Source organism: Maniola jurtina, chromosome 3 (assembly GCF_905333055.1).
Source record: "Maniola jurtina chromosome 3, ilManJurt1.1, whole genome shotgun sequence".
In the NCBI taxonomy this organism is placed as follows: Eukaryota; Metazoa; Arthropoda; class Insecta; order Lepidoptera; family Nymphalidae; genus Maniola; species Maniola jurtina.
In genome coordinates this window covers 2,569,165-2,593,557 of record NC_060031.1, presented here as the reverse complement: position 1 = coordinate 2,593,557, position 24,393 = coordinate 2,569,165, and the positions used below count along the sequence as shown (strand labels likewise).

The 24,393-nt window shown below is 34.0% G+C and overlaps 1 protein-coding gene across 4 annotated transcripts; it reads left to right on the top strand.

Annotated features, from left to right (window-relative positions):
- Window positions 1-1,081: 1,081 nt before the first annotated feature.
- On the top strand, window positions 1,082-20,662 carry LOC123880894 (ero1-like protein). Of its 4 annotated transcripts, none has more exons than XM_045929276.1 (3): window positions 1,082-2,723; window positions 17,813-17,885; window positions 20,652-20,662. In XM_045929276.1, exons 1-2 carry the CDS (start codon window positions 1,264-1,266, stop codon window positions 17,859-17,861), a joined length of 1,509 nt encoding a protein of 502 aa, XP_045785232.1. In that variant the 5' UTR covers window positions 1,082-1,263; the 3' UTR covers window positions 17,862-17,885; window positions 20,652-20,662. The 4 variants fall into 4 exon arrangements, with proteins under 4 accessions (XP_045785232.1, XP_045785230.1, XP_045785231.1 ...); XM_045929274.1 differs by lacking the exons at window positions 17,813-17,885; window positions 20,652-20,662 and adding exons at window positions 14,823-14,935; window positions 15,076-17,661; XM_045929275.1 differs by lacking the exon at window positions 20,652-20,662 and having other exon boundaries at window positions 17,813-18,907.
- The last annotated feature ends 3,731 nt before the right edge of the window (window positions 20,663-24,393 follow it).

The following is a 24,393-nucleotide window of genomic DNA, read 5'->3' as shown; positions in this document are numbered from 1 at the left end:
CTTGTAAATAACTACAAACTTGACATTGGCTAATCAGTATAAAGCCAGTCGAGAGAAGAAAAAAAAAAAAGTTATTCGTTGCGGGGTAGTGATATTGTAGGTAGTTAGGTATCTAAGTACAAAAAAAAATTTTATCTTTATTTCGTCAAAATTCGAAAGTGATTGGTTTGTTCGTTATCCTTATCGACTGTGTATATGTGTTGCTAACACTACTTGCTTGGTAAGTAAATGTTGTATACAATGTAGTTTTAAGTAAATAAGTAAGTAGTTAACTAATTAGGGAATCAGTAATGCAAAAACAAAGTCATAGTATTTGCAACTGAAAGCAGTTCGTTTTTGTATTGACTGTCATCTTATTATTAAGTCACATTAGTTTCCAGAAGTTCATTTAGCTATTTACTACTTAGTTATTGTTGTAGGTAACTTCGGTTTTCTTTACAGGAATGAGAGCGAGCTGAGTAGATACCGGCCGGCGTAACCTAAAATTTGAGTTTTGCTATCTAATCTATCGATCTCTTTGCTGAGACCAAGGTAAGTAGTTAGGTACCTACCTAGTATTGTTAAGTTAACAAAACGAATTTGAAATTCCCGCGTAATTTTCTTCACTGCGTACCTACCTAGTGCGTTTTTTTTATTCTCTCGTCTGGCTTTACAAAGATTAGCCAATGTCAAGTTTGTAGATATTTTCAAGTTAGGGAAACTATATAAGTAAGGACTTTGTCTGTACCGGCGCTCGCCGACATACGCACGGCGCCCCTTTAGAGCGCTTCCCAGTTAGTTCCAGCATGGTTCTAGCACCAAAAACGCCAGTGAAACACAAAAACCAGCCACTTTAAACAAAAAAAAAAACGCTCCAAAAAGGCACCACACGCGATTCTTTTTAAGCTTAACTAATGGGACAAGAAAATTGTTTAAATTTTTGTATAATAAAGTGCCATATTAACCTGTGTACCTTATTACTTTTATTTTCCACGAAAAATAAGGAAATGTTACTTTTCTCGTGAAAATGTTACATTTTGAGATGTCTCGTGTTACAATTGACTATCTGCCACTGGCAACACTGCTGGTGGTATTGTGTCAAGTGTCAAACAAATATGAGAACGAGATGTGTAGACGTTCGTCTATGCACGTAAATTAGTATTTTCCTATGTACTTTCCAATTTCGAAGTTTTATTTAAATTACACCTGTGTCTGATGTAGCACGAATAGGTTTTCAAATGAACGTTGCAGTGCCGCGAGAGATTTACTCTTTTAATTGATAAAATGCGTTGTAAAAATATTGAACTTTCGAAAATGTCATTTAGGAATTACTGTGTTGTGTTTATAATTTTCGCCCTCGCGATTGTCCAAGCTGTTGGCTACGACACGGAACTGTACGAAACTGCCGCCTGCGACAGCAACGCTTGCTTCGAGGAGCTGCACGGAGCTCTCGGAGATTGCTCCTGTAACGTAGACACGATCGACTATTTCAACAATGTCAAAATATTTCCCAGGATCCAGAGCGTAGTGGCGAAAGACTATTTTCGCTTTTACAAGGTCAATTTAAAAAAGGAATGCCCGTTTTGGGCAGACGACAGCAGATGCGCGATGAAACATTGCCACATAAAAACTTGTGCTAAAGAAAGCGTGCCCGGTTTCGAGAATGGCTATGAAAACGATTACGAGGAGATGTCACCTGCTCTTAAATACTCAGAACACGCTCAGTCACCCTGCAACTCCGATACAGATCACGATCCAGCTTTGGGCTATTTAAACATGACTTTAAGTGCTGCAAGTCAGTATGAAATCGCTAAATGGAAAGAATATGATGACTCAATAGGAAACTTCTGTGAATGTGACGATAAAGATGCAGACGCAGAGTATGTCGATTTGTCCCTAAACCCTGAAAGATACACAGGTTACAAAGGTCCTTCGGCTCACAGAATATGGAGAAGTATCTATCAAGAAAACTGTTTCCGTACTAAAACAAACCCATATGAATCATTCCCCTACGTGTTAAGCTCAGATTTAAGTAACATGTGCTTAGAAAAAAGGGTGTTCTACAGAGCTATATCAGGTCTACACACCAGTATTAATATCCATTTGTGTTCAAAGTATTTGCTGTCTGAAAAGAAATTAGGGTTTGCTGCCCCACCGGAAGGTGAATGGGGACCAAATTTGGAAGAGTTCCAACGCCGTTTTGATCCATCTCTAACATATGGTGAGGGTTCAAATTGGTTGAAGAATCTGTACTTTGTTTACTTGTTAGAAATGCGAGCGCTAGCTAAGGCTGGTCCTTATTTAGAACGTGAGGATTACTTTACTGGCAATCCTGTAGAAGATGAGGAAACGAGAGATGCCATACGTAATATGTTGGGAGTGATTTACAGTTTCCCTGATCACTTTAACGAATCGTCAATGTTCACGGGTGGGCATCAGGCTGCCATGTTGAAACAGGAGTTCCGTGATCACTTCTGGAATATATCACGGATAATGGATTGTGTTGGCTGTGATAAATGCAAGCTTTGGGGGAAGCTGCAGACTCAGGGGCTTGGAACTGCTCTAAAAATTCTCTTCTCAGGACAATGGGACAGTTTTGAAGGAGACTCGGAACAGGGCAAATTGATGTTGAGGCACAAATCCCACAAAAGATTGCAAAGGACAGAGATTGTAGCATTGTTTAATGCTTTTGCCAGATTGTCTAATAGTATACGAGAACTGGAGAACTTCAGAATTATGCTTAGGTAAGGCATTAATACTTATTCCTATAATTTAGTATAAAAAAAGGTAAAATGATAAGTAATTAGAGGTTCTTCCACTGAGTAAAAGGCTCAGCAACTTCTCTGATACAAGTTATGGTTTAGTTATTGAAGAAAATATTTTTTCTAATATGCTCTCGGGTCTGGTTTCAAAATTTGTGTATTTAAAAAAAAAATGAAATCCTTATGAACTTTTCAATTGAATTCAAAATTGTATTGCACCATTGGTAGTAGGAATATTTCAATAATTCCCATTTATCCTGAACTTCTTGAGATTTGCTTTTGTTAGTAAATTTTGTCATCTAGAAAGTATATTTGGTTGCCCAATGTTACATTGCCTATGTGTGCATGCTTGCTTGATGTTACTAACTTTCACTTTTACATCCTATATTAATTTTCTGATGTATGCTGCTTGGTGTGTTTGGCTGCTTTAACTCTAACTGGGAACTGACTAACATACCTACTTAGTAGTTCTGTATGATATTGAAAGTATGTTTATGCTTTGAAAGCTGGGTAGGCAATGTCTTTTTGTCGTATGGAGTGCACTGTGCATGCTACTGGTGATATGTGACATAGTTATATTAATTATGTGATATACCTATTATAGAATTTATAGCAGTTTTAATTTTATGTCATGGGATAAAAAGTAAAATTACATACACTGTGTAAGTAGCTTACAATGTATAAGTCTTAGGGTGAGATTTATAAAGCGCACTTTGACTTTGCTCAGACTTAAGATTGAGTTAAAACGAGACAGATTTATGTGAGAGATATACATCTGTCTCGTTTTAACTCTGGCTTAAGTCTAAGCAAAGTCTGAGTGCGGTTTATAGATCTCACCCTTAGTATGTGCTTATTATGACATAGTTACTTGAGTAACTAACATGGAGTAGAATATACTTATTATTTTACGCTCCAGCGCAAAATAAAGCTCCTTAATAACTAACTAAAATAATGTTGACCCGATCAGACTTCGGCCACAGCAGCCAATCTCCATAAGTCAACATAGCCTGGGCATTATAGTGCCCAATTTTGTGCGCAATACCCATGCATTCTCTATTTCCTTACTCTCACTGTCCGACGGGACGGCAATCCAACACGACCAGAGAGAGATCAGGTTTTAGGTGCTCTCCAAGGCATGATATGATGATGATGATGATAACTGTACTGAGAATTGCTTGACAGAAACACCCAATACCCAAATATTTTTTTGCCCGACCCTGGGATAGGGCCTAGGACGAAGTCCTGGGTATTCAATATCACAATATCGAATACACTATAATGTAATTGGCAAGGTGGGGTTTTAGTCTGGGTTTAAGTTTAGTTAGGGTTTTAGTGTTAGGTCAGAGCACAGAGTTAACAACCTGTTGCTGATAACAATAATAATTGAACGTTTTTTCTTATCACGCGATAAGAAAAAACGTTCAATTATTGTTGTAAAAAACACAGTTTAGATAAGATAATTGGAGCCCATTGAAGCTCTTAAACCATATCAATATCCTGCATTTCTTTCCTTCTTTCATTACTCCTTACTTTTATTTTTAATTCGTACGTTTAAGGAGTCCCACTAGGAAACCTTAAAACCCTTGACTAAAACAAGGAACGCTTAGGTTGAAAACTATAGAGCGCACTTTGACTTTGCTTAGAGACTTAGCTTTTCAGTTAAAACGAGACAGATTTTGCCGGCGGTATAACGCTGTCTCGTTAGATCTAGATCTGTCTCTATAGATCTCAGTCTAAGTCTGCGGCCAAGGTGGAAGCGGGTGCGTCTTGCGGGGCGGCCAGCGGACGCGATGCCATACTTTCCGACCCGCTCTCGATTAGGACGCGTCCGCGTCTTCCTTCCAATTTCTTGGAGCTTGACGCCCCGCTCCCAGACTGCGCTTCGGGGCGGCAGACTTCATAGTTTCACTATGACCGTATGTCTTCCGCCCATCCGTCCGCTGCTTAGGTTAGAGCCTTTTATCAGAAGAAAGCTGAAATTTGGCATGGGTATCATTAATCACGCAGACAAAATAGTAAACTCTTTAGAAAAAAATTTAGGGCACATCTCGTTCACGTAAAGTGGAAAGGTTTTTTTTTTACCCGACTACGGCAATTCCAAAATGAATGTTATGATTTCGGCAGTAGGTATATGTAATTATTATTAGGTTCGGGATAAAACTAGCTGCAGTAAATGATGAGGATTCGTAACTGTATCATGTAATTTGAAACGGATGAGATTTTCTATAGTTACTTATATATTTCTGTAGTTAGCTAAATATAGATGGTCTTAACAATAGGGAGACAAATAGGTCGTTTTATCATAGGGCTGGCAATCGATAGATGCACTACATTGTAGTCAAGTGCAAGTTTGGATGCTATTCAATTCCGCATTCTACCATCTATACATGTTAAAAGACTTGTTCTGTATATTACGACCTTCAATAATAGCATAATAGTATTTTTAAAACACTTGTTAAGGTTACGCTCCACGGCATGATTTTTCTAGATATGTGATGTAGATCCTTATCAGCTATGTCTTGTGTATTACAGATGCCTACCTAATTATTGTACAAAGTAGTTCAAGGGTTTTACCATGAGGGGCCCGTATATTAATTTATTATTAATTAGCTAAGTAGCAAAATTATACCAGTATAGTACCAAAGTAATTACACCTATGATTTTTTCTATAGCTAGTTTATACGAGTAGGTCTAAGAGCTAGTTATAATGATTTATTAATTCAAAAGGTAATTTTTCATTATTAAAAAAAGTTAAAGCAATTAGCGATACATAATTACGGCCGCCGCGCCGCCCGTCATTTTATAAAGCTACATTTTCACGCTATGATTTTTTTTAATGCAGACTTAACGTGCATACCTTAATTACCTACATATTTATTAATAACCATGCACTTTATTTACCTACTTACTAATTATTATTATGTAATGAGTTCTGTGACAAGTGACAACCCTATCAAGAAGAGCCACCCACAATTTAAGTATTTTTATCAATTTCAATAGCACAAAGCTAAAAGTCAAGGTGGATCACTCAGTATTATTCCTCCTCAAATACTAGGTACCTACCTACATAGTCATTAATTTCATATTCGTCTGCTTCTTCAAACAGTAAGCCTAAGAGTAAGAACTCACGGAGCGGTTTTCACCCGTGCCCGCCGCGGTGGCGGAATTATAAAAACTTTTCAAAACTCACGAGACCGGAGTTTTGTGCGGTAACGCAGCCGCCACGGTTGCGATTATCGCCCGCAAGCTTGGCGGGCTATAATCGCCAGACGGGCGGTTGCAAGACGGGCGGTATTTTAGTTGAGTTGGTAATTTAATTGAGTTTGAGTTTAGTTGAGTTGAGTATTCGTTTCTGATGTATTTAGACATACATCAGAAACGAATTTTTGCGTTATACTTACTTCATAGAAAAATGAAAAAAGAAGGCCTAAAAGGTTCTGGGTGCATCCACTGATTAAGGAAAGAGATGGATTATTTGTTACTCTTATTAGTGAGTTGAAGAAGGATGAAGAAAAATTCTTTAATTATTTTCGAATGTCCATATCCAGTTATCTAGAACTTTTGAGAAAAATAGAAAATGCTCCGCCGCCCACCGCGGTCGCCCGCCAAGCGATCGCAGAGTGCGCGGGAGCAAACCGCCGAGGCTGCGGCTACCGCGACCCGCGCGATTCTACAAGTTGCCCGCCAGCGCAGCGGGCGCCGCGAGTAACCGCGCCCGCCGCGGCCGTAAAGTTTACGGCACATTTCACGACGCGGTTTACGGCGTAAACCGCGTCGTGAAATGTGCCACTCAGTTTTACATACATATCAGCATTCTACAGGAGCTGCGGGCCCGCTACCGCGGCGGGCGCGGCTGAAAATCGCTCCGTGAGTTCTATCTCTTAGACTAGCTGATGCCCGCGACTTCGTTCGCGTGGATATAGGTTTTTAAAAATCCCATGGGAACTCTTTAATTTTCCGGGATAAAAGTAGCCTATGTGTTAATCCAGGGTATAATCTATCTCCATTCTAAACTTCAGCCAAATCCGTCCTTTTCGCGTCAAAGATTAAGGGGACGGTATATTCCAGGTATAATTTCAAATCTAGAGATGGCGATACACATTGTATCGGCATCTCTCTTAGACGCCCCTGAACCGGTTGCGCATCGCCACAGTGTAGATTATTATTTTCACATCGCTCCGGCATTTAATCATTACGTCACCCCACTTCAGTGTTTACGATGGAGTAAAAAGTCAAGTTATGTATAAGTTTAAAATTCAAAGTTATAGTGATAAAAAATATTTATTATGAAATAATTAAAAAATTATTTAAAAAAATTAATCTGTAGGTATCATCAGAATCGATTACATTCGACTTCGCTGGGTTACTTTATTGTAATATATAACATTGCGTATCTATAAAAAATATTTGTACAAGTTAAATATTGTTTTATATACTACTAGAGGATCCCTGCGGCTTCGCCTGCGTTGATTTCGGTTTTTTTGAATCCCGTAGGAACTCTTCATTTTTCCGGGCTAAAAAGTAGCCTATGTCCTTCTCCGGGATGTATCCCAAGTCTGTACCAAATTTCATTAAAATCGGTTCAGTGGTTGGGCCGTGAAAACGTAGCAGACAGACAGACACACTTTCGCATTTATAATATTAGTATGGATTTTAATGCACACTGTTGCCAAGTTACTATCATTAGTTAGTAAACAGTCACTGATAAAAAAAAAAACAATATTATAATGTACTTTTATTGTTTTGTCAACAACGAGAAATAATGAATGAGATCTATTTACAATCATGCTAATAGGTGTCTTTTTCAACCTGTATGCTTATTATAGTAGGAGATTTAACATTTCACCAACTTTCATAGAATGAGATCACACACACACAGTAACATTAAATTAAAATGGGCCTAAATAACCTTGACTTAAGGTCCTAAATTCAATTACACCGATTTTAATTTCTGGTTCTGTCTGACTGGCTATACATGAATGGATTAATTTGAGCTATAAAACAAGGCGGTTAAGGTCTATTTTACGTTAACGTTCTCATTATAAACCCCTATCTGCCAGTTTTGGTCATTACTGTGGTGACCATTACATTTGGCCTTGAAAGAAGATACTTCACAAGGATAAAAGATTATAGCATGGACAAGTCCAAGTTTCTGAAATTTTCACTTATTGATAATGATAATACTGTCATTCCTAATTACTTACATTTATAGGTAAATCTTATATTTTCTATATCTTATTGCTATTATAGATGCTGAGATTATAGAAATTACACTCAACTGAAATTAAATGAAAATATAGTTAGCACGGACATTACACAAGTAACTATTTATTGCATTTCACTAATTACCGAGATCGTAAAATCCTAGTTTTTCATATTATCAAAACGTTTACAGTAAAAAAATATCACACGCGCTAGGCGTGCAAAAACACCTGAAAGAGATTATATGCACCTGCAGCCATAACAGGATAACATTATAATATATTTCGTGTTGTATAAAAAGCTGTTTTGTTTATAATCCTTGTTTTTGTTTATTCAATATGGTTACAGTCAAACCGGCCCGCTCGGAGCTAATAGCCATAAAAGTTAACTAATTAGGTGAAATATTCCAAAAGAGCATAAGTAGGTATGTACACATTCAATAAGCTAACTTAACTGTTTACGTTAAGGTTCAAAGTCAAAGCGCTGGAGAAATGTTTTTATATGATACTGAACAAAGTCAAGACAGAGATTAAAATATTTTATAGCTTTTTTGTTAAATTCAGATTCGGGCCATTGATTCAAATTTTAAATTTGTAGTAATTATGTTCTCTAATTCAGAAGCTGAGCTCTTTTTCTGGATGCCTATCATTAGGCATCCAGAAAAAGAGGTCATTACCTTTTTGCTAAAAGACAATTTTACGTTGACTGACATGAAAGCAAAGTGCCTAGTAAGCCAATAGACAATTCAGCTAGATGACATCAAAGCAGATTACCCAGTCAGCAGAGAGTCAACTTAGCTGTACGCCATAAAAACAGAATGCACAAGTAGCAAAGCGTCTGGAATTGTGAATAGTCTGTATGATTAGAACACCTCATTAGCCAGACGTCAAATTACATAGTTGGATGACATAAACGCTGAATGAGATAGTATCTAAAACGTCTGGAAAAGTAAATAGTCTAAATGGTCTGTTGCTTGCTCCCTTTTTAATTTTTAACCAACTTCCAAAAAGAAGGTGGTTCTCAATTCAGCCTGTTTTTTTACCCCATTGCGGCAAAGCCTAAAGGAAGAGTTATGATTTTAGCAGTCTGTATATGTATGTGTGTGTGTTTGTATCCAGATTCTGTGTGTTCCACCGTAGCGCCGAAACTACTGGGCTGATTTTGATGAATGAGGTGTAAATCGATTTGTCGTAAAGATCCGGGTAACATAGGCTACATTTTATACGAAAAAAATTGACCTAACGGATGTAATATGAAAAAAGTGGGGGTGAAAAGGTACTACCACTAACTAACAATTGTGCCAGGACTGGTCCTGATGGGATTTTGAAGTTTGAAAAGGTGCAGTTGGTTCTCTATATAACGTAGACAAGACAGGATTTTGAGAAATTTGATCTGTAAATTGACCATGATAATTTGGTCAATTTACAGATCAAATTACAATACAACAACAATACTACTTCTCACGAACCTATAAAAGCTACGAACAAACGATTTCAGTAGTTACATTTTATTACTGTTCTTACCTTTCGATTCAAAACAAGAAAAATTGATACACTGATTTGGCATTCCAAAACGAAGCAACTCTCGTCCTAATAACAATTTAATGTATACTTTAAGAATAACTGCATAAGGTAAGTTTTACAACGAATATTTTAACATCGATATTTTAATGTTAGTATACGTGAGTGAGAACACAAAAGCCACAAAGATCCTTTGTATTGACAAAGGCAAACACAATAGGATCTTTCATTTCTTGTAAATTGAACTAGTTTTATGAGAAAAAGTATTAAGTACGTATGAAATTTTGTTTTGCACATTTTCAACTTTTAAGCTGTGACAATAAGGTCTAAGTTGAAGGAATATTTAATAGTATGATTATTTTTTTGATCTATAAAACATTTACGACACTGCAATTTTTGGTCAAACTTATTATTGACTACTTAGTGACGTATATACATAAAAAAACCAGCCAAGTGCGAGTCAGACTCGCGCACCAAGTTTCCGTATCCGTACTCAGGTATTTTTCCGACATTTTGCAAGATAAATCAAAAACTATTATGCTTAAAAATAAATTAAAATCAGTTTTAGAATGTTCAGGTAAAACCCTTTTATATGATACCCCACTTGGTAAACTTACTTTGAAAATTGAAACACATTGTTTTTTAATGAACCCATAAATTCATGGTTTTTGCCAAATTTCATGATTCTAGGTCAACGGGAAGTACCCTATAGGTTTTCCTGACAGACACAACACACACGGACAAAACAGACTGACAGGCGGACAGATAGACAGACATACAGTTAGATAGACAGACAAACAGACAACAAATTGATCCTATAAGCGTTCCGCTTTTCTTTTTGAGGTACGGAACCCTAATAAATGATATCATTGCATAGCAAGTGAAGAAACTAAAAATTATAACACCTTAAATAAACATCTCGGACTTGAAAGTGGATGTCATTTTCATAATAATCATGATCATCATCATCATCGTTATGAGCCCGTGGATGTCCACTGTTGGACATGGGCCTTCCCTAAAGAGCGCCAGCCGCTTTATATCATCAGTCCATCGTGCTGGAGGACGTCCTACACTACGCTTGCTTATACGCGGTCTCCTCTCATCCTATTTTCATAATAATTAGTACTTTCCCCTAAAAACCTTTAAATTGATATCAATAAAGTTTTTTTTCCATCTTATCTTCTAATACTTATGCATTTTACAAGTTTGGTTTTTGATCTTTGAGCTACCGGGATAGAGCACTCAGATTAATTAATTTTTATTTTCAAATTATAAGTCCTGGTCTATAATGACCTAATATTAGCTTCACTACACTGGAATGTACTGTTTACTGCATTCTTTTTAAAATAATTACTTTTTTAATGTAATAAATGCACAATATAAACTTATCTTAAAATCTAGAAAAATCCTAAATAAAAATACTTTATAACATAGTACTGAATTTACTACTCTATGGCATTCTGTACAATTACAGTATGACAAAATGCTTATGAAACCCGAAACAGGTCCTGCCGCGCTGAGGCGACGGGAATGACTGACAAGATAACGTAATTACGGCCCATAACACTCAACAATAGGGTCGAAAATTCTTTGTACTCGCTCTGTACGTGATTTGAAGAGAATAAGCGAGGAAGCGTGAAATCAAATAATTTAGAATATAATTTGAAATATAGCACTTACTGTGAAATGATCGGACCGAATTATTTATTTGATTGTTTTACACCTATGGTGAAAGTTACGTCTTTAAGAGCTTTGTCATTAAAGAGAAAAACCCAAAAGTCTAAGGTTTTAGACCAAACTTCTGATTTTTTTTCTATCGAGGAAAGTTTGTCCAATCATGTTTTTATCGGACCAAATCCAAGGGGATATAATGAAAAATATTATATATTAATTTCAAATTTTTCGATCCATGCGTTCCTAACTTATTTCCATTTTAGTAAACTTTAGTATCGACGAAAACGGAGACCGCCGCGTTAACATGCACACGTACACATAAATTTTCACCTTTATAATATACGTATTAGTGCGATGTGATGGAAAAATGATTTTGATAAGAATAAAATACAAAATTAAAGTAGGTATGAAAAGCTCTCAATAAACTTACAAAAAATTGGATTTATTTCTTATCGCCTTGCTATTTTGATAAAATAAATAAATACAAAGCAGTACCTGCAGTCAGTTACCAATAAAAACTAGTCCAACTTACCTTACCTATATGCATTCGTATATAGTTACCTTTACGCCGACATCACTCAGCGATATGCTAATACTAGCTGATGCCCGCGACTTTGTTCGCGTGGATGTGGGTTTTTAAAATTCCCGTGGGAACTCTGATTTTCCGGGATAAAAAGTAGCCTATGTGCTAATCCAGGGTATAATCTATCTCCATTCTAAATTTCAGCCCAATCCGTCCAGTAGTTTTTGCGTGAAGGAGTAACAAACATCCACACACACACACATACAAACTTTCTCCTTAGTAAACTTAACTAACTTAACTTAACTAACTTATAACTTAGTTTAGTTAAACTTTTTATATTAATTAGTGTGATGACAGGAAGCACGTACCAAGCTTAGTCGGTCATTACCACCATTTTATTACGCACTCTACAAGTGCCATCTTATGAAAATTGTTTTATTATGATGCAAATACGTATAATGTATAAATATTACGTCATCAGTTTTGAAAAGTCCACGTAAGTATCAAGCTCAACAATGGACAGATAAGTGGGTATGATTCAAGCCAAGTCTCACCACCTACGTGATATATGAAGCGTAGGCCTCCAACATGGATTTTGTATGGCAGTAGGAGTAATAATTTATTAAAGGTTAGCTTTTTCTTCAGCCCTGTAAAAACAAAAGAGATAAAAAGTGGACAGCGTAGCACTTTTCTCTATAAGAGATCTCTACCAGTGACCCTTGGCAATGAAAGAGGTTGTAATGTACAAAAAAATAAATAAAGGGCAATTTAGCCCAGTAATTTCTTGCTCAAAAAGGGGCTTATCAGGAATGATTTCCGGGAGTTATGCAGTTTTATAGATTTCGATGTGCTCTTTCCGAATTTTCATTTTGCACCTCGTATATGTGCCGCTCGCGCCGCCATATTGGAAAAATGGCGCCCAAAAACAGTTTTTTGACGATAACTTTTTTTCTATAACTATAAAACCACCAATTTGCATAACTCCCGGAAAACTTTCAATCTCAAATTACCAAATGACTGGGCTAATTTTAGTGGGGGTGTAGGTACATCGTTGAGAAAACCTTGATGTAAAATGTTAGTTGTTTGCAAGGGGGTTGATCTTTAGATACGTTGATGTGGCAGTAATTTTCTCGTTTTATTTTATTCGCTATGGGTGTAGCACCTGTGTAGGTTGTTCAATAATATTGTTTTGTGTTATTGACAAAATTCAAAAAATGACATTGATTCCGGGTTCGCAGAAAAAGCTTGGATAAACTAAATTTTCAACTATTTTTTTTTAATTTAGTGCTCGATTGCGATCTTGACTGATATCTTAACTCGAAACATGGTAACAAGCTTACATAGAAGTGGTGTAAGTACAGTGTTAAAATTGGTATATAAGTACTGAAAATGAGGTAAAAATATTTTTAAAGTAGGTAATAATTTTAAGAGTATATAGGGAAGGTACCCAATTTTTTTTTTAAACTTTTGTTTTACTACTTTGCCCACGTGATTGTGTATACCTACCCATGCCAAATTACAGCTATCTAGTAAGTAGGTACTAATAGTCTTTGACGTAAGCCGCGAACGGACGGATGGCGCAATAGGGGTTCCCTGTTTAGTACGGATCCCTAAAAAATTGGTCTCAAATTGAATAAATGAGAAATCGAATCCTCGTTTTTCGTATCGATGTATTAAGAATGAATCCCTTTGTGCTATATTAACAGGGCTCTCTCCGTCACTTACTCCATACAATCGTACTTCCAATTTCATTTGAATATTAAGCAACCAAAGTCCATGAAATTTTGCAGTATGTTATTTTTAGAAAAATCTAAAACACCACAGGCATAGATATTAGTTTCTAGAATATGTCTGCATTTCATGGACTTTGGTTGCTTAATATTCAAATGAAATTGGAACTACGTTTGTATGAAACGAGTGACGAAGAGAGCCCTCTTAAGAATGAATCTCTTTGTGCTATATTAAGAACGAAAGTGCAGTATCTTTAACGCGAATTTGTTAAAACATTGAAGTGCATTATGATTACCTATATTATTGTTAAATAATGTTAATGTTGTTAGTACTTAGAATGAAATTAATTGTTTTTTATTTATTATTGTGATACCGTTAACGACTTTGATAATGAAATTCGCGATAAGTTGATGGCATCATAATAACTCATAAACCGTTGAAGATTTTTTATTTTATTGCATTCCTCGTTAATCGTACTTATCACATACCTACTTCATTATGTTTGACCTAGAATTTCCTGTCGATACAATTTTCATTTTTCTCTCATTATCGGACGTACAATAAGGTAATGAAGGAAAAAATTCCTTCATGATCGGATTTACATTTTGTCAGTCCAATCATGAAGGTACTGACACTTGCTATATGAACTATGTTAATTTACCACTGATGAGTGTGTACAGTTGTTTGGGACGTGGCGTGGCTTGCGAAAAATCTTACGTACGACTGAGTACTTAACAGGGCTCTCTCCGTCACTCGTTTCATACAATCGTAGTTCCAATTTCATTTGAATATTAAGCAACCAAAGTCCATGAAATTTTGCAGACATATTCTAGAAACTAATATCTATGTCTGTGCTGTTTTAGATTTTTCTAAAAATATGTAGTTTTAAAATTACAGGGGCTCAAATATTTGTATGTAAATTTTTAAGACCGCATAACTTTGAAACCGAATATTTTAACAGAAATCTGGAAAACCACAGACATAGATATTAGTTTCTAGAATATGTCTGCAAAATTTCATGGACTTTGGTTGCTTAATATTCAAATGAAATTGGAACTACGTTTGTATGAAACGAGTGATGGAGAGAGCCCTCTTAAGGTTACGTCCGATGATTTGCACAGTTCAGTACCTACAAGTACTATGAGTATTATCCTGATACCTATAAGTTGCGGCTCCTAATTAGGTCTGCAGTTAAGGGTTCATTTTCAATTATGATTTTTATTTGATGGACATTAGACAGTCTACTAAAAATATTGACATACTTTAATGCTTAGTTTAGTGAAGAGTTTTGACGAAAAAAGGTTTATTCAAGACTTCTTCCTGCACGAAAACTTCAATCGGGACTATTCAGTCTTCGGGAATTCATTTTTTACATCAATATTTTGGGCAGATTGTATCGATGTGGTGACTAATTATTCAATATTCCAACAGCTCGCACACAGAATCACCACAGAAGAGCATATTTGGTGGGAGTCAAGACGTAGACCCGAAGAAAGTGCGGTGTTCATCTGCGGCTTCCAAAACAAAGATTTGGAGTTAATTCTCTTAGGGCCGAATTCACCAACGTAAAATAAGTCTTATCCGAGAGTAAATTTAATATTTTGGCAAGTTTTCAATACAAAAATTGTTATTACGCCTAATTTATTCCTAGGTTAAACGTCACTCGACGTTGGTGAAATGGACACTTAAAAGTAGTTCGGAAAGGACTTTTTTTAACTTATACTGAGTGTTCTATTTTGTAAGAAAACACCACAGATTATCGCAATAACTAATATTTCACCTTTTGAGGTGATTATCACACTAATATTATAAAGGCGTATAATATAAGATTTGGGTACCTTCAAGAGTAAATAGGCATATTCTAGGCAAGCGAGTTCCAATTAAGACCTAATGACTAATCACTGCTTTCTTTAAAGCATGATTGTCGTCAAGCGCAAGCCTATATCCTGCAATAAAAGGAAATCAATTTTATTTTTATTACTCAACTCGATTTCAAGTACTAGTAAAAAAATGTAAGTCTATTTAAAGTCTTTTTTCATATTATGCATTTACTATTATTTTAATGATTTTGTTTTCTTACAAAATAGAGTCACGATGTCTTAATTTTAGACCTCTTGATGTTAAGAATTTGACATAATTCTTTTCAATCCAATTTGTGTAAAGTGATATAGGTAGGTAGTTATTTATTTATTTCTTGAATTTTTAAGGTTTTTATTTTTCCTTTACAAATTGGATTAAAACTGAAAATATCTAAGATTTTCTAAAAATGTAAACAAATAAGCTCTTCGAATTTTTATTGATTCACTTTCGAGCATAATCTTTTTTGTAACATTTTTTCACGAAGAATCCAACAGAATTTAGTATTATTTTAGTCACAAATGTTTGTTCATAATGATCATGAAGCGGTGTTAATGCTCATTGCATAATATTATATTATTCTTCATATGTTTTTTTTAACTTTTGAGATTAAATCATGACATATAGGTACTTATACGTACCTCTACGATTCTTCAATCATGTGTGCATAATACTTAATAATATACAAAGTATATCTACCTGTATAACTCAAAATAATGATATGGTAAATACTTAGATAGAACATCACAAAAATTTTAAAAATTGCCCAGTGATTTTTGCGTTATAAACAGATTATATGTAAATGTAATTTTTACTTTACTTTTTCGATGTTGAGTTGTGAGAATTGTAATTTTATCTATCTACTGAAATTACCTTGCTATCTATATATGTTATCAGAATAATATACGCCCTCTTTTACAAAAAATGCTAATAGGTACTTAAAATTATGTGAGTACATATTGTTTGTTACCTATGTTTTCTATCCGATTTTAACTTATATGAACCTTCTTATACAATGGTTGTATTCAATTCTGCCCAATGAAGGTAGACAAAAAATTAAGTATGAAAATTCAGTTTTTATGTTCTGTGTACCTATGGTTTACGATTTTTATTTGACCTACTTATTTAGAATAATAAATAATAATTTATTATTGTTTAGATGTAAAAATTAAGCTTAAATATCAATATTATTTGTACTAGTAATTGTAGCTTTTCTATAGGTAAATTATTATCTTGTGGGAAACATCAAGTAATTTATTATAAATCACTTATTTTTTTAATCTGTCTGGATATTGGGTTTTCAAAAAAAAAAATACTTCTTTCTAGTCATGTAAGTACAATAATTTGAATACCACAAATGAACATTGAAATGCATTAATTTTAAAACTACGTGTTTTAATATTATTGAAACTCTATAGTTTTTACTATCCCACGCTTTTATTGGTTTTTCCAGATTTTTATTTAAAAAAAAAGGCGTAAATTCAATATAGGTACTTACATAAAATATAGGTGTATTACCTGTTTCCTAAAAAACATACAATATTAGAAGAACCAGTATTATCAGTTATGTATTTTAATAAGTAGTTCTGTTTCACAAATTGTACCTGGCGTTCCTATCTTGTTCTTTTTTTTTGTTCTATATTATGCTAGAAGATTCCGTAATTTATTCTTAATTTCTTTTAAAAACGACCTGTCAAAAGTTTTATTTAAAATTTTGATTTAACTTGTAATTATTTACAAAATATATTTAGATTATTTAAAATAGATGTTATTTTGGTCATAGGTACATTACATTACTTTAATCATAATAAGTACCTAATAATTTTTGTGAGATTTTACGAGTTTAGAAATGAAAATAATTAAGATAAGTTTTAAGTAATTACTTAAATGAAATTAAAATATCTGTCACAAAAATACTCTTTCAAATTATGGGATTATTATTCGGTTTCGTACTTTAATTGGTTAATTTTTATTAGCGCACTTGAATTATTAACTTTATTTACCTACTTATTTTTAATTTTTTACATGTCTTTTGTTAAATGTTTTTATTTGTATATATTTGAATGAAGTTAAGAAGTAAAAGTTTTATAAATAAATTTTATTTAAATAAAATTACTGTCATGTTAACATTTAATTACTTAATAAAAATTTACACACTGATTATTTATTATAGAAGACTTTACTATGCTTATTACATTTTAATGCATGTGTCTAAAATTCTGAACATCACTTAATTTACTTTTAAATAAATAAATTAAAAATATTTTAACGTTTATACAAGTGTACGCAGTGTGTAAATTTTTTAGTAAGTCTCTAGTATAATAATTTTATAAGAGTGACTGTGATTTTTTGAGGTCTACCATCATGACAAGATCCATGTTTTTAATTTTAATAAAAATAAAAGTTGTGTGTATTTATGAAGTTTCATTATGTGTGTGCGTGTGTCTTTTGTGTTTGTGTGCGTGTGTCGGTTCGCAGGTACCTACTAACAAATAACATTTTGTGCTGTCTACTTAGTTATGCAAAAAAATATACATTCCAAATAAATTGTTTCATGGTTTCAGGTCTCATGAAGAGAAACAAGCATTTCTTTACTGTGAGAAGTTGGTATAGAACATACTTACGAAGCTTTATTAGGTAAATTACTAATTGTACTATGTAGAACCGTATCGACATAGATCGACTGAGTGCCTAATTACTTATGGTATTATACTTTATCAAACTATACCTACTTAGGTATTTAATCTAGTCACTTTTCCAATCTGTGATTTTTGAATTTCTATGCCCGCTTTATTTTCGCGCGCGAGTCCCGGCGCAGTCCGCAGAAAGTCCGTTTACGCCCGTATTCACGAACGTTATATGAGGTCTTGTAGTGCGCTCGAAGACATAGTGTAGGTTCCACCAATCAGATGACAGTGTCACGTCAATTTACAATGACCTGATTGGTGGAACCTACATTATGTCTTCGAGCGCACTGTGAGACCTCATAGTGATGATTGTGAAAACGGCCACGGCCGTTAGAATTACAGATCATTGGGTCGTAAAACGAGCTTGGTTGACCAACTTCATCGATTCTTCAGAGGTTGAATGTGGCGTACTAAGTTACAAACTACCTAGTTACCAGTTATTTTTCGACATTTTTTGCCAAAAACATAGGTAGATTTTTATAGGCCTCTGATAAAAAAAGATTATAGTCCTATTTTTCTATGATTTCACGTCTCCATATCCTAATATTTGACAGAATCAAACCGAGAGTTCCTTCACTCTGGTACAGTGTCGATGATTGGAGTTCCCGCCGTTTATGGATGGTTCGGACCTTTGCGCGCGAGTGTAGATAAGTGCGTAAGGTCCATAGAGTAAAGTAATACACTCATAAGGTCACAACGAGGTTTCAATATAAATTAAAATGATGAATATAAATCCAGGATGAAGACCATAACATTTTTGCTCACGACAGATTAAAGATAGATTGAATATAGGAATCGGATGTTAGTCTATTTTATGTCGATACTACGTAGATGCTAACTTTTGTAGGCGATACTAAGTTTATTTAATTTATTTCGTTTATCAAAGTTATTTTGCATAGGCGTTTTAATTGTGATACTTTAAAATTCCTATAGTCACACAAAATGATCCATAAACAATTTTAGTCAAATCTATTGAGTGGTTTTATTTATTTTTACCCCAAGTTATATAGGTACCTACCTAAGTGGTAATAGCCTACTGGTTGTCTCCTGGATCCTATAAATTCGGGCGAACTTTTCGGAGTTTTAAGCACTCTTTTTAAAGATGAAGGAAAATATGGCAAGGAAACTTAGCATGCCTGAAAGTTCTCTAAAAAAAGGGAAAGGTATGTGAAGTCTTATAATCCGCACTTGACCAGCGTGATTGATTATGTCCTAGACATTTATCTTTCTGAGAGGAGTTTCGTACTCAATATTTGGGCAGACGACGGGTTGATCATGATGACCTATAAAATATCTCAATCACAAAATTCTTATAGATACCTACGAACTGACAACTCGGATTTATTTTATAACTAAGAAGGATTAAGGAGGGTACAGGTGAATAAGAGATTTAAACAGCTTCTTAAAAAATAAGTATTTTTACATTTTGCTATACCTACCTATCGAACACTAAAAATAATTGGCTTAATGATCCATTACTAATATTATATATGCGAAAGTGAGTCCGTCTGTTTGCTAGCTTTTTACGGCCCAACAGTTTGACCGATTTCGATGACATTTCGTACAGAATTAGCTTATCAAGAGAATTCCCACGGGATTCTTAAAAGTCCACGCGTTTAACCGATTTATATGAAAGGTACTGAGGTAGCTTGCATCCAGGAAATAGATATGGCCAACTTTTTATCCCGGTAAATTAAAAAGTTCCCACGGGATTTTTAAAAAAGCAAATCAACGCGGGTGAAGTCGCGGCCACATCTAGCTTTTAATATTAATATTTTAAGACGCTCTTAAGGATCTTAAGAAGGTTATTACTAAGTAAGTATGGTAGTGAAAATCAAACAAAACTTCATTTGGGAACGGAATCGTTTATTCAACCCATCTGCAATAGTAGACAATTAAAATTATACTGTTACTCTACATATCTTTGTACTGTTCAAAGTACCTACCTATCTCAAATATTTCTATGTCTTATGGTTAGTATGTACTAACAAATGCACCCAATACCGTGAAATACACTTTTTATCTTTTTTTTATAAATAGGGAAGACTACCGTCACTTTCAATTTAGATGGGGCGGGCGCCAAGTCCTTATTTAAATAATAAAAAATGATTAAGCCAATTTGATATTGAATTGAAATTAAAGATATACCTCAAGACTTATTGATATCTACTCTAAAAAAATCAAGTGTGTAAATTAATTGTTATTTACAAACCAAAAATAAAAAGTAAAAGCAAAAAATCGAAAATAAATTTTTATTTACAAAAGTCATGATTTCTGGATAGTTAAAGAAACAGCGCCCTCTACCGGTAAAGTTCTGGGTAGTCTTCCCCATTGCGCTCAGTTCTGCGGTAGTTACAAATCACAGTACTTTCTGGATCCTACATTATGAATACAATGTTTGATATTATAATTCATAGATTTATAAATTATCCACGATAATAACATGCCAATTATTATAGATAGTAGCCATGTTCAATAAAATATCTTAACTGATCAGGAATGAAAGATATTTTATAGGAACATTTTGTTATGAGAGATAATTAATGTAAAAAAAGAAATCAAAAATAAAGTCGCACCTTCATAGCTGTTTTAAATGATGAAGGAATCCAGAGTTTAAATTCTATTAAAAAAAATATTGCTTAGGTACGTTCAGAAACATGATTTTACAAACTTACAATGATTTCGAATACACGCAGTGATGCATCTATAAAAAGAGAGTACTTAATAATATAATAGTTAAATAGTGGAGAAATATAACTATGTTTTTTTAATATAATATAAATGTTATACCTAATAATTTACTTTAACAAGGGTCTACAAATTAATTATTACAAATCAATAACAGAACTTTGGCATGTTAAAAAAATAAAAGTCGTAGCGTGTATCCGAACATCCGAACCTAAGGGATGCACAATATATTTTCCAATAATTACATAAAACATAGATACTATTCATATATAAATACTATTAAGTTCTTTAAGATATCGATTCGAGTCGTTATTCGTTTATATTCATTAATAATAATATAGGTATAAATCTTCCTTATTGTCTTCAATATTTACCATTAAAACAAAGCTGGGTAAAAATAATATTGGTCAAGAAAAAATAGTGTCGCAGCATAACAAGTGGTGGCAAATTCTGTTTTTTATTGTAAAAATCGCTTTGGTTCCGCCATTAGATTAACTACACGTAATAATAAAAGCCGCAAATACCTACTAAATTCATAAGGTTCATAACCGTATTCAATGAAAACACATTATAAGCGAAATTTTAAATTAGTTTCAACAAGTATTGAGTGATACCTACATTAGTTACCTATGTACCTACTTCAGGAAGTACAGTAAAGATACACGCTTCAGGAATTACTGAAAAAAGTGGCAAATTGCATAGTTTTACTTAACAAACGTTAGTAAAACTGTCTACTATCTACTGTCCTGTTTCAACACTTACCACTGTCATTTTGATCGCAACGAAGTGGCATGAGCGTTGATGTCCGTTATCTGCGACCAATGATGCCGACATGCCGTTTTTTACTTCTCTAGTAGCTTGTCTCCATAAACAGGGTAGATGCTATTTATGCTTTTTACAAGGAACATAGTAAAAACGACCTCTACATTCAGACTCCTTAATTTAGTATAGAGGTGTGTGCACATAAAAATATTGAATGAAAGTTGTACCTAGTTATCAATCCTAGTACACAAATCATAAGTAGGTACTCTAAGTAAAACTTAGAGAGCTTTTGCAACACCCGTAGTAGGTAAGTATATTAGTCCAATTTATTGGCGGCTGAGAGGTTAGTCAAATAAGTCGCGTCGCATTACATAGGTCGCAGTGAGATATTTTTTATGACTTTTATATATTTTTCCGTCACTAGGTAGGTACGTTATCGCAGCTCATTCCTCACCTGACAAATAGATTGAATCGAAGCCATAGGTAAATCACTCAATATTTGCGCCTATCCACCGTAACATTATAAAAATAATACAGATTCATGATATGTACCTAAGTATACACAAATAATTGATACACCGCAAATGATACAACACAATAAATAGCATTCAATGACGTCATAACATAGTACCATAATAATAATATATACACTTACATCGTAAAATAGTTTAGTACCCTTCGATTGTATGGATTTTTTAAAGGTTAATCGATTGTTATAGAGTCACTATTCATTATAATTAAGTTATTACTACTCTAGTTCGATACCTAAGTAAATTATTAATATTTACATAAGTACCTAATAATTATTATAATTAACCGTTAAAGGCCGCAGTCGGGCGCCAAACATTGCTTTTCATTATATCATTATACATAGATCTTAACTATTAAACCATCAGCACGACTGGGTCACTAAATACAACTTCACTCTTATACCTAGCATTTCCACATATTCCGATCCGACTTATAGATAATATAAAATATATGAAAAAGGTAATTATATCATAACCAATAATAGTAGCTTGGCTAATACGCACATAATATGAGTTTCGCGCTATCGGATGATGGGATATAGTTACATAATATTAATATTACGAATTAAGTATAACGTTCCGGTACACAACTAATAAATTTAAATATTTAAAACATTAATTGGAAACCAAATAATTTTTTAAGCGATTCCAATGGTAAAGAAGTTGTAATTATTAAAAATAAAAAAAACATGATTGCCTTGCCAAAAAACGTACTAAAAAGTAAAAACTTACGCATTTAAAAATGGCGCCATATTGTTTTTTTTTTTCATAAAGTTCTTTATAGTCAGTGTCACTCGGGATGATGTGAAAATTCCAACGATACCCCATACATCCAAATCTGTTCAGGCATTTAGAAGTTAAAGTGAAATGAAGAAACTAGCGAACTTTGAAAACATTACACTCTTTTTTTGGGCAGTCGAGTCGTGTAAAAAGAAGTGCTGTAAGATCCTCTTAAGGTGGAAGCGACGGGCCTGCCCGCGAAATTCAAATGTAATTTGGTTTTTCGCATTTTTTAAACTAATACGACAACGTAGGCTTATGGCATTTTCAATTGCGAAAATGGCAGTATCATCCTCACAGGTTTATATAAAAATCTTTACTTGAAAGGGTCCAGTTTAAGAAATTAGCTGTAGTATCGAATAATGTGTCAGAATTAGTTAAAAAAATGCGAAAAACCAAATTAAATTTGAATTTCGCGGGCAAGGCCGGTCTCATGCCCCTTAGGAGATCACATGCAAATTGTTTAAGTATTGCAAAGTATAATCTACAGTACAGTAGGTACGTATTTTATTTAGTAATCGGATCGAATAATGTGGAAAAGCTCAATAAATCCAACGTTAACGCTCCGTACGGTTACAAAGGAATCCATTTAAATGTATACGAAAATAAGTGGGACTTACAGTATATACAAAAATATCACATTACTTCGAGGCCGCAGCTTTCATTTACTTAGTCATTACTTAAACCTGTCCTAGACATAGCTATTATTTACATATAAATTATAGCAAGACATACTTACTACTTTAAGTACCTACCTAAGTTTACTTTTTTCCGAATTGTTGCTGCGATTACTTTATCTTTTGAACAAAGTAAGAAAAACTTAAGTATAACTACCAGTATGGCGGTTAAGTCCGAGGCGCCATGGTCTATAATGAAAACATGACATAGATCAAAGACACAGGACGAGTTAGGAAAGTAAAAAAGTGGTCTTGTCGCTTAGTATAGTAGAACAGCGAACTCTCCCAGCTATAGTATATAGTTTATAGGTGGTACTTAACCTGTTAGATTATGATTTTTAGAGGTATTTATCGCGGTCTTTAAAATCAATCCCACTTCTGATGTTGAAGATTGATTATTTGTTATTTTTTCTTCTTAAAATAAGAAAATGCTCGACAAACTTAATAATTTATGTCTTGCTATATTAATATATTACGTTATAGCTTTGTCTACAACTGGCTTTATATCGTCTTCTTACCTAATTCGTAGTTAATGGCTCGAAGCGTAAGCTACACACCGCAGGAAGTAATCAACCGTTTATCGGGTTTGAGCTGTTTTCGCCGTTTCGCTTATCAAGCGCAAATGATGTTGCTTTAAAAACGCATTTTAAGACCCGCGCACACCTCGAATTTTGTCGTAAATTTTTTTTTCTACCTGCCTAGATTGTAATTACTGACAAACTGATTCAGATATTTAACGTACCTTCTACGTCTAAATTCGATATGTCTGGCGGCCATTTATATTTTAAGCATCAGGCAAGTATCTAGCTAGAATTGCCAACCATTTATTCTTGCATTTGCATGTTTAAAATAAAAGTATTCGGAAATTTAACCAATACAAATCATGGAACCAAATAATATTGATACCTAATAAATGGCAGAGATAATAAATTATTACGTTTATCCAATAAGTATTTCACTTTGAATTACAGTGAGTAGGTAATAAAAAAAAATTGTAAAACTTTAACATCTTTTTTTTTAA

Bases quoted from the DNA above. Each gene is read 5' to 3' on its own strand.
- LOC123880894 (XM_045929274.1), top strand. From the start codon at position 1,264: ATGCGTTGTAAAAATATTGAACTTTCGAAAATGTCATTTAGGAATTAC. The intron at 2,724-14,822 runs GTAAGGCATTAA...ATATTCCAACAG, and splicing joins AACTTCAGAATTATGCTTAG to CTCGCACACAGAATCACCAC.